The sequence below is a fragment of the Falco rusticolus genome, chromosome 2 (assembly GCF_015220075.1).
Source record: "Falco rusticolus isolate bFalRus1 chromosome 2, bFalRus1.pri, whole genome shotgun sequence".
NCBI lineage: Eukaryota > Metazoa > Chordata > Aves > Falconiformes > Falconidae > Falco > Falco rusticolus.
This window is the reverse complement of record NC_051188.1, coordinates 68525608-68539516: the sequence shown is the minus strand read 5'-3', so window position 1 is coordinate 68539516 and position 13909 is coordinate 68525608. Positions and strand designations below refer to the sequence as shown.

The window sequence follows — 13909 nt, the reverse complement described above, 5'->3', positions numbered from 1 at the left end:
AACAAATGCCAAATACAAGACAATTCAAGATCCAGTTCTAGGCACGTGATGTGACTCAGACCTCCCCCTGGTTATTGTTACAGTGTGCTAAGTTACACACGTACATTCGAGAGAGAGAACACGTTTCTAAACGAGAACGTAGTTTGGGCGCTCCTCCACCAGATGTCCCTGCCGTGAGCCCTGCGGAGTCTATTTACACACCGAGTGGCTTTGTCACCGGGTGAGACAGGGCCAGTGAGCAGTGCCAAGTGTGGTACCTGAGGTGCCAGTTGCGCTGGGGAGGCAGACGGGGAGTGAGGGCAGGAGAGGAAGGTCCGGACCAGGCTCTCCTGCCTGCTCAGGGTGCCACTGTCTCTCCTACCTGATGCTATTTACTAATGCTGTGCTGGCTGCCTGAATGGTGTGCAATGCAGCTTTTTTTTTTTTTTTTTTTTTTTTTTTTTTAGTGACAGTGGGAAAAAAAAATCAGTGCAGCTGGATAAATAACATAGTTAGAAAGGGCTTTTTTATTCCTTAACAGGGCGATGCTGTGGCCAAGGTTTATCTGGGTCGGAGGAACCTGCAGAACCGGTATCTTCATACAAACTCCAGGCCCGCCTGTAATACAAGGAACAGGACAGGCACATTAGGACTTTTAAAATGACCTTTAATAGGCAAATGAAGCAGCCCTGAGGAAGAAGTCTATGAGCAGCGCGAATCAACAGGAGTGAGTGTTGCATACCTTCATGCACCCACTGTATGCTCTACCTGTAATAAAAGAGTCATGGCCCCAGACATGGGCTCTGCCGCACTTGCACATGCAAAGCTTTTAACCTGGTTGGTGTCCCTGTTGAGTCTGGTATGCTGTTCTGCTGCTGCTACCGTGGATGAGCCCAACCCGGGCAAGAGTTTCTTGCCTCAGTATGAATCTGATCATGGGGGAGCTGTTGACTCTTCACAAGATACAAGGCTACATGTTTTCACAGTGGACTATGACTATGTGCAAATTCCCTATGAAGTTACCCTTTGGATCCTCCTTGCCTCTCTTGCAAAAATAGGTAAGTAGAATATGGGATCTTGGGACCTCCTACCTTCGCAAGAAGTTAAATATGCACCATCTAACCAAGTATCTTCCATGCATTTTTGTAGCTGGGACTGTTTTTACAGTTTCTTTCCTCAAAAGAACAGGTGTGTTCACTACCATGACAATGACAAAATTCCATCTCTGAATGCTTCCAGATTACTTAAGTAAATATATGACCCCTAATTTTCATGTCTCTTGGGTTTATCAATGTTAGTGAGTAGCAACAGAGCTCCCCTACAGTGCTGTCCATCCCTTTTTCTAGGCTTCAAACATCACAAGATAGCAGAATTTGCCACAGCTGTAGAAATCAGTAACACCAGGCTGAGACTTCAAGTATGTTGAATTTGGGGGAGAAAAGTGGGAATAATTCTTCCTTTGTGTGAATAATAGGAAGCATTTCCCTGTGAGTCTTTGTTTTGCATGTTTGCTCCTTAAAGTTGCTCAAAAAGTAATACCGGAGGAGAGGGACTGAGAGTCTAAGAGGGTGTGGCTCGCGGAGATGTAGGGTAAGTGCCTTTTGAATACATATCAATACATCTAGCTTCTATTAGAGCTCCATGTAGCTATCTGAATGAAGACAGACAACTCAGGGAGAAGTAGGGACTGTGATTAACATAGCAAAAATGGCTCACCATGTATCCTACAGGTTTGCATGGCTGTGCTCAAACTATTTTGACCATTCAGCATTCATGCAGCAATAGCAAATAAATGAAGGTGAAGAGCTGCACGCATGTGATTTCCCTGTTTGTTTGATCTTTCCATTACTATAGAACAGGCTAGTAGGTGGGACTGATGACTTTCTGGAGGTGGCCTGAAGATAAACATTTTTCATGTCATAGTCACACGATTGACAAAAATTGTTGCCATGGGCCATGATTCGCCAGTTTCATAATAGCTGATGATCTCAATCCAATTCCTATAAACAAATGTCTTCACTGCTAACATAATAATAAAAATTTTCACAAATCAAATGTGTTGTTATGGCATCAGCAGAGTGTGTTAGCAGTAAGCATATTGATCAATTTCATTATTCATCATCCATAAAAGCACAGGACTTGCCATATGGCAAATCTACTCAATGTTCTTGTTTTGAGCAAGAAATAGATACTTTAGAAGAACTGTGTGATGCCTCCCAAGCAGACTTGTTCCTTAGCTGGGAGTTTTCAAATAATATTATTTTTGATGGAAAGCATGGGGCTGTTGACTTCAAATCTACTTGGAAGAAAGAGTTAGTTTCAATAATCTAGTTACCCACTGAAGAACATTTCCAAACTGTTACAAATTTTTAGTGTTTTATTCGCATATTATCTTCTTTCTCTATTTTAAGATTTTAGGGTGGGAAACATTTCTGAGACCTTGAAAAGCAAGACAGTTCCCTTATTCTGTAAAACTGACAGAAGATTTGAACATTACTTTTTCAATTAAAAAAGGAGATGAGTAGATTTATGATCTTAACATACTTTTTGATACAAACAAATAGTCTCCTAAATAAATTATTTTCAATTTCATAAACATATTTTTTTTGCCTTTACTTTTGAACATTGTTAATTTGAGGGTCACAGAAATGCAGTCACGGCATTAGTTTCTAGAGTTATGGGATGAAGGCTTACCTAGCTTCAGGTATGGAGACACAGCCATTGGATTTATAGGTTTCTTAGTCTGCCTCATAGTCTTTCTTGTAAATTCTGGAAAATTCCTTACATTTCTAGTAGAAGCACTTCTCATTTGCAGTATGATTACACAGTTCCTGGTATAGAGACTAGATGAGCCATTGCTAGACGTTATCTTAGTATTGGTATCAGTATCGATGTCTGATGGGAAGATTATATGAATGCAGTTGCAGTAGCAGTACGCTAAAACAGGCAGAAGGAGCTTCACACCCACAACATTTATACAGTAACTGTAGCCCTGTTTCCATAACACAGCTTGGCTACCTTTGTGCTTGTGAGCTGACCTCAGCTGTGCGTGACTGTCCATATCACCTCAGTTCGGTGTGCTCCTGCTCGGCTCTGGCCCGTGCCGACAAGCCTTCTCCCAGGCAGTGCCGAGGCAGGCTGTGGTCCAGGATCTGTTCCCACAGGCAGTTTGGATATGACCACTTTTTGCTGAGGTAGGGAAGAGAATGCTGGGGTAGGGAAGAGAATTTGGCTGTACAGATGCAAGCTGAACCTTTCTGCTTGGAAAAGTCTTTGGCCTGCTTAATTTGCTACTGTAGACTCAGCCTTTATTCTAGCAAGGGGAAAAAAAAAATCCCTTAGGGTGCATTACTTTCTCAGATATTTGAGAAAATATCTGAGATAATGTTGAGGCTGCTGATAGTTCTTCCAGCTCTGCTGAAATCACTGGTTTTCTTTCAGCGAACGGACTCAGAAGGCTCTTTACAAAATGTTGTTTACCTTTTGGAGGAACAGAAGTTCTCCCAGAAAAGTGAGGTTAATCAGCTTGTACAAAGCCTTGTGTTACTGTCGCTTCATTCCTGCTGCTTTGGATATTTTGTTGAGTGAATACTCACTGCCTCTGTTTGTGGATCACCTGGAGTCCATGCCATGCTTCAGGAGAGTGTTGGAAGTGGAGGAAGCTGAGTAGACCATGGTACCTGAGCTGCTCCCTGCTTCCTTGGGTTTCTCCAGGTCCCTGGTCCCAAATCCAGCAGGAGCTCTGCAGCCAGGGACCTGCCTCAGCACTGGGGGGATCTTCCTTTGAACCTGCAGCCAGGGACAGGGGTCTCTTTGAGATGGAGGGACAATTCTGTGCCCCAAAGGCTTGGTAGTAGTGATTGCACAGCAAGGATTCTTGAATATTTTCTTTCCAAATTGTGAGGCATGTTTTCAAAGAGGTTTCTGCATTCCTAGAAGTGGAGCTTAGACTCAGGCACATTTGCTCAGCAATTGAGACCTGGGGAGTGGGAAGAAAAAAGGTTCATGACCAAACTGTTCCCCTGCTTTAGCGATACAAGTCTGGAAATATTTCATTTTTAAGGGAACAATACTGCCTGTTTTTACATTCATAATCCTAAGAGCAAAACCTGGCTGTCTAAAGACAAAGTCTTCGAAGGCAGGCAAAACATCAGTCTGACATCAGGTTAATCTAAACCTGACTAATACCCTAATGTTTTATGCAAGGTTTCCATCTCTATCACCGATTACCAAGACTCATGCCCGAAAGCTGCATCCTGATTGCCATTGGAGCACTGGTAGGAGCAATCATCTATGCTTCTGATCACAAGTCTCCACCGGTGATGACCACAAGTATTTACTTCTTGTATCTCCTTCCACCCATCGTCCTGGAGGAGGGTTATTTCATGCCAACTCGCCCATTTTTTGAGAACTTTGGGTCCATCCTGTGGTGGTCTGTGCTGGGATCTCTGCTAAACTCGTTTGGGATTGGCCTCTCCCTCTACGGAATCTGCCAGATTGAAGCCTTTGGCCTGACAGACCTGAACCTGCTGCAGAACCTCCTCTTTGGCAGCATGATTTCAGCTGTGGATCCTGTGGCTGCTCTGGTAGTTTTTGAAGAAGCCTCCGTTAACGAGCAGCTTTACATGATGATCTTTGGAGAGTCATTGCTAAATGATGGCATAACTGTGGTGAGTTTCTTTCCACTCATTGTCTTCCCCTCTTTGGGTTCCTGTGGCTTGTAGGATTATTGGGCACAGGACTAAAGCAGCTTTGAGGAGTTCCTAGATACATTATTCTATGGATACTCCACTCCATTACACTGAAGTAATTTCAATGTATGTAAAGAGTACATCTTACATTAACTCTTTCAAAAACGTATTGGTTTAGAGCTGCTGGAAGAGGGAAGCATACAGATACACATGTTGCTCTTGTATTCCCTGAAGTGAATAGAAAAGCTATAGCTGATCTTGCTGTGAGGATCAGTGTAAGACCTAGGAATGTTCTTGACATTGTGCAAGCAAACAAATAGAAAATTGTACCACATAAAGACTGAAGGCAACGAGGGTACTGATAGAGACCCTGCCTTTTCATGTGCTTTAGAGAGCCCTCCGGGGAAAAAAACCAAACCAAACCAAACCAAAACCAAAACCAAATACAAACCCAAAAACCAACCCCCCAAAAAAGCCAGACATGGACAACCTCTGGAGGCTGCACTTCTCCAGCCATTTCTGGGAAGTTCCCCAGAGACCCTAGAGAAGAATTCCAGAAGCCACTAATAACTTTGCATAACTCTGTTTCTAGCAGTAAAAAACCTGACATCTGACAAATGTTCACCTTTCTTGGCTATCTTATCTTAAGTGTCCAGAAACAATGCTTCTTACTTTTATTTTTTTATATGAAAAATTTGTTTTTACAGAGCTCCTTTTGCTAATACTTTTCCTCATTTCTTATTATTTCTATGAAAACTTGGAGCAACCTGAAATTCTAGCTGCAAAACACAATTGACAAAAACACTTAGAACACACGTATTTTTCAAGAAAGAAATTCAAGCAGGAGATGTTATTTCTCAGAAACAAACAGGACTGCTCTTGTGCTCCAAGTTAACTGCAGGTTAAGGAGTTTTGCTAGATAAGATCTTTACAGAATTTAAATCACAGGAATCTAAAATATATAAAAACTATTCAGGTACTGTTATACATGAGGTACAGCACAACTTGGACTTGTAAAGTCTGTACAGAGTTCATTGTTGAAAGGCTTCATGGGAGAAGTGCAGTTTATGAGTAATGTGAAAAGGAAAAGAAATTAAATAAATTCTTGCAGTCACAGCCTATTGATCATAAATCGTTCCCCTTGGTGAATCAGAGCTGTAGGGCTGATGTAGAACCAAGGGACAAATGTTACTCAGCTTTAAATGAAACTGTTTATGCGTTATAGTTGTAACAAAAAATTCCCCAATGCATCTATCACTTCCAGTTGTCTTTTTGGTTCCTTCAAGTGCAGACCTCAAAAAGTAATATGTCTTCCTCACTCTGGAAGAGCCTGTTTCATCCTTTTTTTGACTGGCTCACTACCTCACCTTCCCTTTTTTCTCAGCTGTTATTTATGATGTGGGATCCAACTCATAATGGTGTTCACATGATCTTTCAGTTAGGATCCTGTTATTGCATCCGTGTAGTGACAGAAAGCCTTTAAAAACAGTGGTATTTAGGCATTTCTCAGCACCACTAAGTGTGATAGCAAAAAAGATGAAAGGACTGTACATGGGGAGCGTTGGCCACACCACTGTGAGTTGCCTTTGCCCCATGTGCCCTCATCTTTGGGGAACCTTCTCCCAGCAGCTATGTTGCAATCAGTTTGTCAGCTCCTGCTGATGTATCTCCACATTGACCACCTCTCATATATTTTCTGGGCATTCAAATTTTCCAAATCTCTACCTGGCTTCATGTTTGAGAAGTCTGAAGTATTTGTCACCTGGATGGAGCCCAGTAGGTTACTTTCTCCTCTCTGATACCCCCCCTTTCCTTTTAAAAGGCTTTAAAACTGCTTATCTTGGGTGTCTTATCTTACCATTTCCTCCCTGTTCCTCTCTTAACAGTTTCCTTTGAGTTAACTCTGTGTTTAAAAAGATAATATCACCAAAATATATTAAGCATACATATTTTTGATTGTTTAAATACAAGTATCTGCTGGTTCTCTCCAGTCTGCTTATCAGCTTGACCATTTTTTCCCCTAGCAGGAAAAACTGGTATAAAATTTGCTGGACTTGTGTGTTATATTTGAGGCAACAATAACTCCCTCTCCTATATTTAGTTCAATATCCTTGTATAAAAAAATCACAAAATAACATACTGTGGAATTAGAATGATGATTTAGGGGTTATGCCTTTATGTAGGGGACTGGGACAAAAATGGCTAATTTACCCTTTCTACTCATTTGTAGGACCATATAGGGCCTCAGTAGGGCCATGCCTGTGGATGGAACAAGGCTCCAGGTCCTGTTCATTGCTTCTTTTACTGGTTGCTTCTGAGTGGACTGTTAGCATCAGAATAGTACAAACAGCAACAGGACTGGTCCTAGCAAGTATCATACATTAGGGGAGTTCCAAAGCTCTGTTCAAAACAGTGATGTGGGTAAATCCAGTGTGGATTTCATTTAAACCTGAACAGAGGTGGAGGACCCTGATTTTGCTGCAAAGTATTTCAGGCATCTGAAGCTCTGGTCCTGCATACACACAGACCGTTTCTATCTCAAGAGGAGCTGAGCACCTGTGTGCAACAGGAAATTGATTCTTTCCTCTGACTACTTCATCTCTGAGGCTTGATTTGAGAAACACTGAGAACACCTATACATCCTGCTGTACTCAAAATTAAGTGGCAGTGACTATTTAGACTGCTATCTAATGGTGCCTTCTCTTCTTTGTGCGCAGTAGCACAGCAATTAAATAAACCTACTGCATGATGGAGACCCACATAAAATTGATTTTTTTGTTTAAAGGTATTTGAATTTACCCCTCTGATGTCACTGAGGAAGCCTTTGACTACTGGATTGTATGGGTGCTAGGGAGGAGGATGGAGATATTTCTCCTGCTGTTGAAGCTGACCTATGTGTTTAGACTAAAATTAAGTGCATGTGGTCAGAAAGAGCTATCACGGTGGAAAGAAAAGAGTTATGAAGGCTGCCTGTGTTGGTGTTTAAGGCAGTCGCTTGAAAATCTTTTTTCCAATGCTTCTGATGTGGATGATATTTGCAATGCTCGTATCATAGACAACTGGAGCAGGGACCAGTCCCTGGGGAGGTCCCCTGTGGATGACAGTGTCACACTGCCTCTTCTTCTCCCTGGCTCTAATAGCCACCCAGTGGTACACCACTACATGGTAATATCCCCTCCAAAAAACCCAAAGCATGACATTCTCAGAGTTGTTAAATGAGGCCAGCTATCAATCCATCCCTTCTTGTTGGGTGAACAAAGGCATCTTGAGCTGATTCAGGCTTTTCTACCATATAAAGAATTATAGTACTCTGTTTACTGGCACAAACACTGCAATGTAACTTATCCAAGCAGCAGTTACATGGAGCCTCACTTGTATGATGCAGTGCAGGATGCTGTGCAGAACAGTTTACTCCCACAAAGCATGTTACAAAAAAAATGAGAACTATGTCGCATTTCCATAATTTCTATTTTAATGCCAATTCAGTTATATCATATAAACGCTTTAGGAACTAGAAAAAAGGAGAAAAACTTACTATCATTTGCTGAGTGTAATTTGTTTTATTCATAAGTCAGCATAGATTCATGCCTTGGTATCATTTATAAAGAATCATGTCTTCAAAACAGGCTGAAGTCTGCAAGAAAGGGGGAACAGAGAGGGAACAGGTTTTGTAATTAAAAGCTATATGGTAAGTACAGTAAGGTTTACTTACTGTGGAGAGATGAACCCTCTTTTCCTTATCTGCCACTGAAGAACCTAATTTCGTACATATTCATCAGGAAAAAGAAGGTCTGGATATTTTCTCACATGAAACATTTTGTTGTGCTTTGTCTGTCCCCCCAAAACACTAGCGATGATCTTTCTGGAGAACAGGCTGTGTGACAGCTCAAGGTCATATATGCCCAGCAGCAATTTAAGATTAGATAGTAGCTGGGGAATAATTATTATCCTAATAAGCTTGGCTCTTCTACCTGAAAATATCTGCTTTAATCTTCTTAATAGCCTTCTGGAATTAACTATACGAAGAAGAAAGACCAAAGAAAACCAGATAAGGAAAATGATTTTGGTCTGTTTTGCATTTTTGAATTAATGCTTTGGTGCAACAGCTTTGGAGACCTGGTATCTTTAGATGTTCCCAAAATTCTCTTGCAAACTGAAAGGTGACTTTCATGCATTACACACTCCCTGTAACAGATCTGTCAGGACTTAATGTTAACCGACTGTCAGCAATAAGACCTTTCTATTACTACACCACTCATTACTGTGGAAACTTCCTATTAGTTTCTAAAAGATGGATGAAAGTGCAATATACTGAAGATTTTTCATCATGTATTTCTGCAGAAAAGAAATTAATATTAATAGAAGTATGGTAAACTTATCTCCTCTAAACTAAATTAAAATATCTTTATAGATCAAATTACATAATGTAGAAAATGAACTCTTTCATCTAATCTGACACTGTTTTTTCTTTTTCATCATTTCAAGCTTTCTAGTCAAAATATATGTGTGAAGGGTCTTTAGGCCATTTAGAGTGCCACAGCTTTTGGTTCCCACTTTGAGATTGACACAGAGTTCCTGGGAAGAACATTATGTAGCATCAAATCCCAAACATGTGAGGACAGAGAAGCTGTATTTTTCTAGCTGGAGACAATATGAAAGCTAGGCTACCATTTCCCTTCCCTTCCCTTCCCTTCCCTTCCCTTCCCTTCCCTTCCCTTCCCTTCCCTTCCCTTCCCTTCCCTTCCCTTCCCTTCCTTCTCCTGCTTCATTTCCCATTCTGGTAATGTTTCATGGGGTTTATGTGCCAAGTACTATTGAAAAACATATAACATTCCAGAGTCCACCTAATGAAGTGTGTCCAGTCTACTGATCATACAGACAACCTAAATGGGATTTAATTCAAAAGTGTGATTCTTAGTCACTGCCCTGCCCCATCCTGAGTCAGAAAAATAATGTGAGGGGGCAACCTGGGGTTGGTAAGGTACCTAGCTGGTCTCTCAACATCTGCTACAAAGACCAATAATTAAGTTTACCTTCAGAAAATGAAAAAACATGAGTATTTTTCAGTTACTTTGATTGCATTTGATCCCCCAGAGTTTTACTTTTATTACATACCCATCTACCCTTCTGGTTTTTTGCTATTTTTCAGGACACTTAACAGATCTTTAATTCTGGGACTTGTTAAGAACTAGCTGAGATTTCAACTGCAACTTTGCTGAGCTGTGTAAAGGAATTTCAGGCATACATCCACCCCCACCCCCCCCCCGCTATGAAAAGAGTAAGCCTGCCAGGTTCAGAAAGTTATCTGACTGTTGTCTCCTTATTTTCACATGTAGGTTTTATATAACATCTTCATCGCCTTCACCCAGATGCACAGGTATGAAGAAATTGAATCCATTGATGTCTTTGCTGGCTTTGCTCGCTTCTTCGTGGTGGGGCTGGGTGGCATGTTGTTTGGCATCGTCTTTGGATTTGTGTCGGCACTCATGACTCGATTCACCCGCAACGTTTCTGCTATCGAACCACTGCTGGTCTTCATGTTCAGCTACCTGTCATACTTGTCTGCTGAAACCCTTTACATCTCCGGCATTTTGGCGTGAGTATCCTTTATGGTTTTTTGGATGCCCTCTTGAGGGAATTGGCATTGTTTTGAGGAGGGGGTTTGCTCAAGGTTGGTACAATACAGGCATTTTCAGTCTTTGGCCTAGAGATCTGCAGTGGATGTTTTCTAAGGCATCTGTAAAATGTAGTGCTAACTAGGAAAAGCAGTCCCACAGTCAGCGTAGACATAGATGTACTACTGAGGAGTGCATGTTTGCACTAAAATTATTTTAGGGTTTTGCCTGCGGTAAAAAATACTGCAAGCTGTGGGTAAAATGACTAGTGCTGCCACCATCTGACTGCTGCCTCTGATAAGATCAGCAGAATGAGAGAATGATTTGATAACAGATCACTGTATCTGTATTTATTTCTAAGCAGCATCACCATCAGATTACAAGAGAGATGGAAACTAAGGAGTATAGGAAATGTAATAAAGAACATCTGAGTTCTTCCTTTTGCATAGAGCTGTGAACATCAGCTCTAAGACAGTTTGCCGGAATCATTACATTTGAACAACACCACTAGAACTGAAACCAGGCAAAACCAGACAACCAAGAACGTCAAGCACATAAGGATACATATACTCATGTATGTGGATATTGACGATCATATTTTGATGTGGTCAGGACAGCTTGATACTGCTGTAGTGCTGGGGACTGCTTCCTTAAAGTGCTGTGATGGCATGGTTGTCCACTGCAGAAAGCCAGCAGGTCTGTTGATATAAATGCTGATAGGGTGAGTACTGTGGGAAGGAAGGAGGGCAGCAGAAGGAAAGGAAAGCAGGAAAGAAGGAAGTTTTCTTCTAGCCGAAGAAAAAAGAACAGGAGTGGAAGTGAGAAATTTTATAAGAAAACTGCTGGTAGGTGAGTTTCAAAGATACCACACCAAACAGCCCCTCAGGAGGACGACATGTAAAGAAAGGAGAACCTGATGGTGTCAAATGCTCCAGCTAGAGCTGCTGGTGCTTCAGGCTCAGTGACCAGCTGGTGGGTGGCAGCAGCCTTGCATGGCCTGTGTTGGCTCTGAGCTTGCATGCCAGGTCTTGTGGGCTTTGGTGCTCCAGAAAGGAGTTCCCTTTATTGAGGTTTAAACCTAAACAAATACAAGCATCTGGCTTTTGATGTCCAGACAGGTGCATTTATTCACCTCCACTTGTTGAATTATGATTTCCTAGAATTGTACAATTATAGATTTATAGAATCACAGAATGGTTTGGATTGGAAGGGACCTTTAAATATCATCTCATCCAACCCCCCTGCAATGAGCAGGGACACCTTCAACTAGACCAGGTTGCTCAGAGCCCTGTCCAACCCGACCTTGAATGTTTCCAGGGATGGGGCATCTATAGTCTCTTTGGGCAACCTGTGCCAGTGTTTCACCACCCTCATTGTAAAAAATTTCTTCCTTATATCTAGTCTAATTTTACCTTAATATTTTAGTTTAAAACCATTACCCCTTGTCCTGTCGCAACAGGTGCTACTAAAAAGTTTGTGCCCACCTTTCTTATAAGCCCTCTTTAAGTACTGAAATGCTGCAATAAAAGTCTCCCAGGCCCTTCTTTTCTCCAGGCTGTTTCATTCTCCCCAATTTGTTCAATGTCACAGAAGGATCTGCTTTGTAAAAGCAACCTTTGCAGGATGGCCCTGGGAAGCAAAATTCGAATATTTGACTGCATCAAATAAGTAGTTAGACAGGAGATATGTTTTTCTGAGCAATTAGACAAAGCAGATGAGTCTTGTAGTATGTTTTGCATATCCAACCCAGCTGGTCTGATTGAGGTGACTGGTGACTTTAGTTGAACAGGGTTACACCTACTATGTAGTGAGCATTAATACCATATGGACCCTTTCCTACCTGCACTGCCCAAAATACTCCTTCCCTGCCTATTCATTACACTAGACTACATAGCTCTTTATTTCTGTTGCTTCCTATTTTCATTAGAGTACTGAAATGATTAGTAATAGAAGAAGGTTAATATAATTGGATTTATTATTCTTACTGCTTCATTAAGGAAATCGTTGCTTGTTTTAGAGATGGGAACTTATTGTCACCCTTCTGAATTATTGAGGAATTCATTCATTTTTCACTTGGATCATGAAAGTCTATTATACATATGTCTCTGAAAGTCAACAGTATTAAACATTAATGCCTAATGGCCTTATGTTAGAGTGTCCTTGGACCTGCTAAATGTCTCAGCCTCACCAGAATACCCTTGAGATTTCTTTAGTGGAAATTAAATGAACAGAAACTAGATAAAGGGTTATTTAATGAACAGTCAGCATTCTCTGAATTCACAAGTCTGGAAAAATATCATCACAAGAAGCCCCCAAAGACTAAAATATTATCAGTAGAACTAGATGATGGAATATGTTACTAGCATAGCACTCAATCTATCACCTATGACTATGGAAAACAGAGGGGGGAAGAGGAAACCCCCTTCAGTAAGGCTGCTCAAAGACTACTGCTCCATGTGATTGTTGCCAGCATCTGTGCTGGGTGGCTGCTGATGCCTCTGAGGAAGGCTCTAGTCTTCATTAACAGTGAAGAGGTGCAAAACATTGCTTTGTTTCCTTAGGCATATTCTCCACACCCTGGGTAACTAAAAGGGGGGAAGGACACCTCTGCAGAATAACTGAATTTCCCCTTGTGGCACAGCAGTGGGCTGCTGTGGGTGGAGAGTCACTGAAGATTTACCCTGGCTCTGCTGATCTGCAAGCCAGCTGGCAGGGAGCTACTGGGAGCTTTGAACCCAGCATAGGACTACCACCGTGTTCTACCACCACCACCTCAAAGGAGAAGATCACTAAGAGGCAGGTTCTGTCCCTCTAAGTAATCTATCCGTAGGCTGGTAGGACTTGCCCTTTCTTTGAGACTCAAATATTTGATGCTTGGTGACTTATGTGTTAGGCATTCAGGATAAAATGGACTCTGAGCTGGAACACGATACCCTCACTTCCTCATCTGGAAGGCTGACTGGTTTGCTTCCTTCTTCCTGCATGCAAAATGGATTTGTAAAGCTGAATGAAGATGCTCTCCTATCTAATGAAATAGCTAATGTTACTGAAGAAATAAAATGTTTCTTGATATTAGGAAGGTCACAGGGTGATGAGGTAGAGTGCAGGCAATGAAGGCTGAGGTCATTCTTACATGAAAAGAAAAACAGATTTTGGCTGATCTCTGATGTTTTGCCTGGTACAGGATGACAGCCTGTGCAGTGACAATGAAAAAATACGTGGAGGAGAATGTTTCCCAGAATTCCTATACTACAATAAAGTATTTCATGAAGATGCTGAGCAGCGTCAGTGAGACCTTGATTTTTGTGTTCATGGGAGTGTCCACAGTGGGGAAAAACCACGACTGGAACTGGGCCTTCATTTGTTTCACTTTGCTCTTCTGTCTCCTTTGGCGGACACTGAGTAAGTCAACTTTTGCAAGCAGCTTTCTCTGCATCTCTGATAGAACATACCTTTTGGTGCAAAGGTATGTTAGAAAAGTCTGTGCAGACTGGCATAACCAGTTCAATAATGTATTTACCAGGTTTATGTTGCTGACAAGTTATTTTTACAAATGTACACATGGAGAAAAAGGGGGAAGAAGCCCTGAAGAAATCTGTATGCCAGTCTTTAAGCACAGACTTT

General features: G+C 41.5%; 1 protein-coding gene across 1 annotated transcript in view; it reads left to right on the top strand.

The window, feature by feature from the left end:
* The first annotated feature begins 748 nt into the window (after positions 1-748).
* SLC9A4 (solute carrier family 9 member A4) overlaps positions 749-13909 on the top strand; it is a 37126-nt gene continuing 23965 nt past the window's right edge. Inside the window, exons 1-4 of the mRNA XM_037377468.1 lie at positions 749-1037; positions 4186-4649; positions 10007-10266; positions 13470-13687. Of these exons, the coding sequence (XP_037233365.1) occupies positions 764-1037; positions 4186-4649; positions 10007-10266; positions 13470-13687 (1216 nt within the window). The 5' untranslated portion in view covers positions 749-763. The remainder of the gene's footprint in view (positions 1038-4185; positions 4650-10006; positions 10267-13469; positions 13688-13909) is intronic.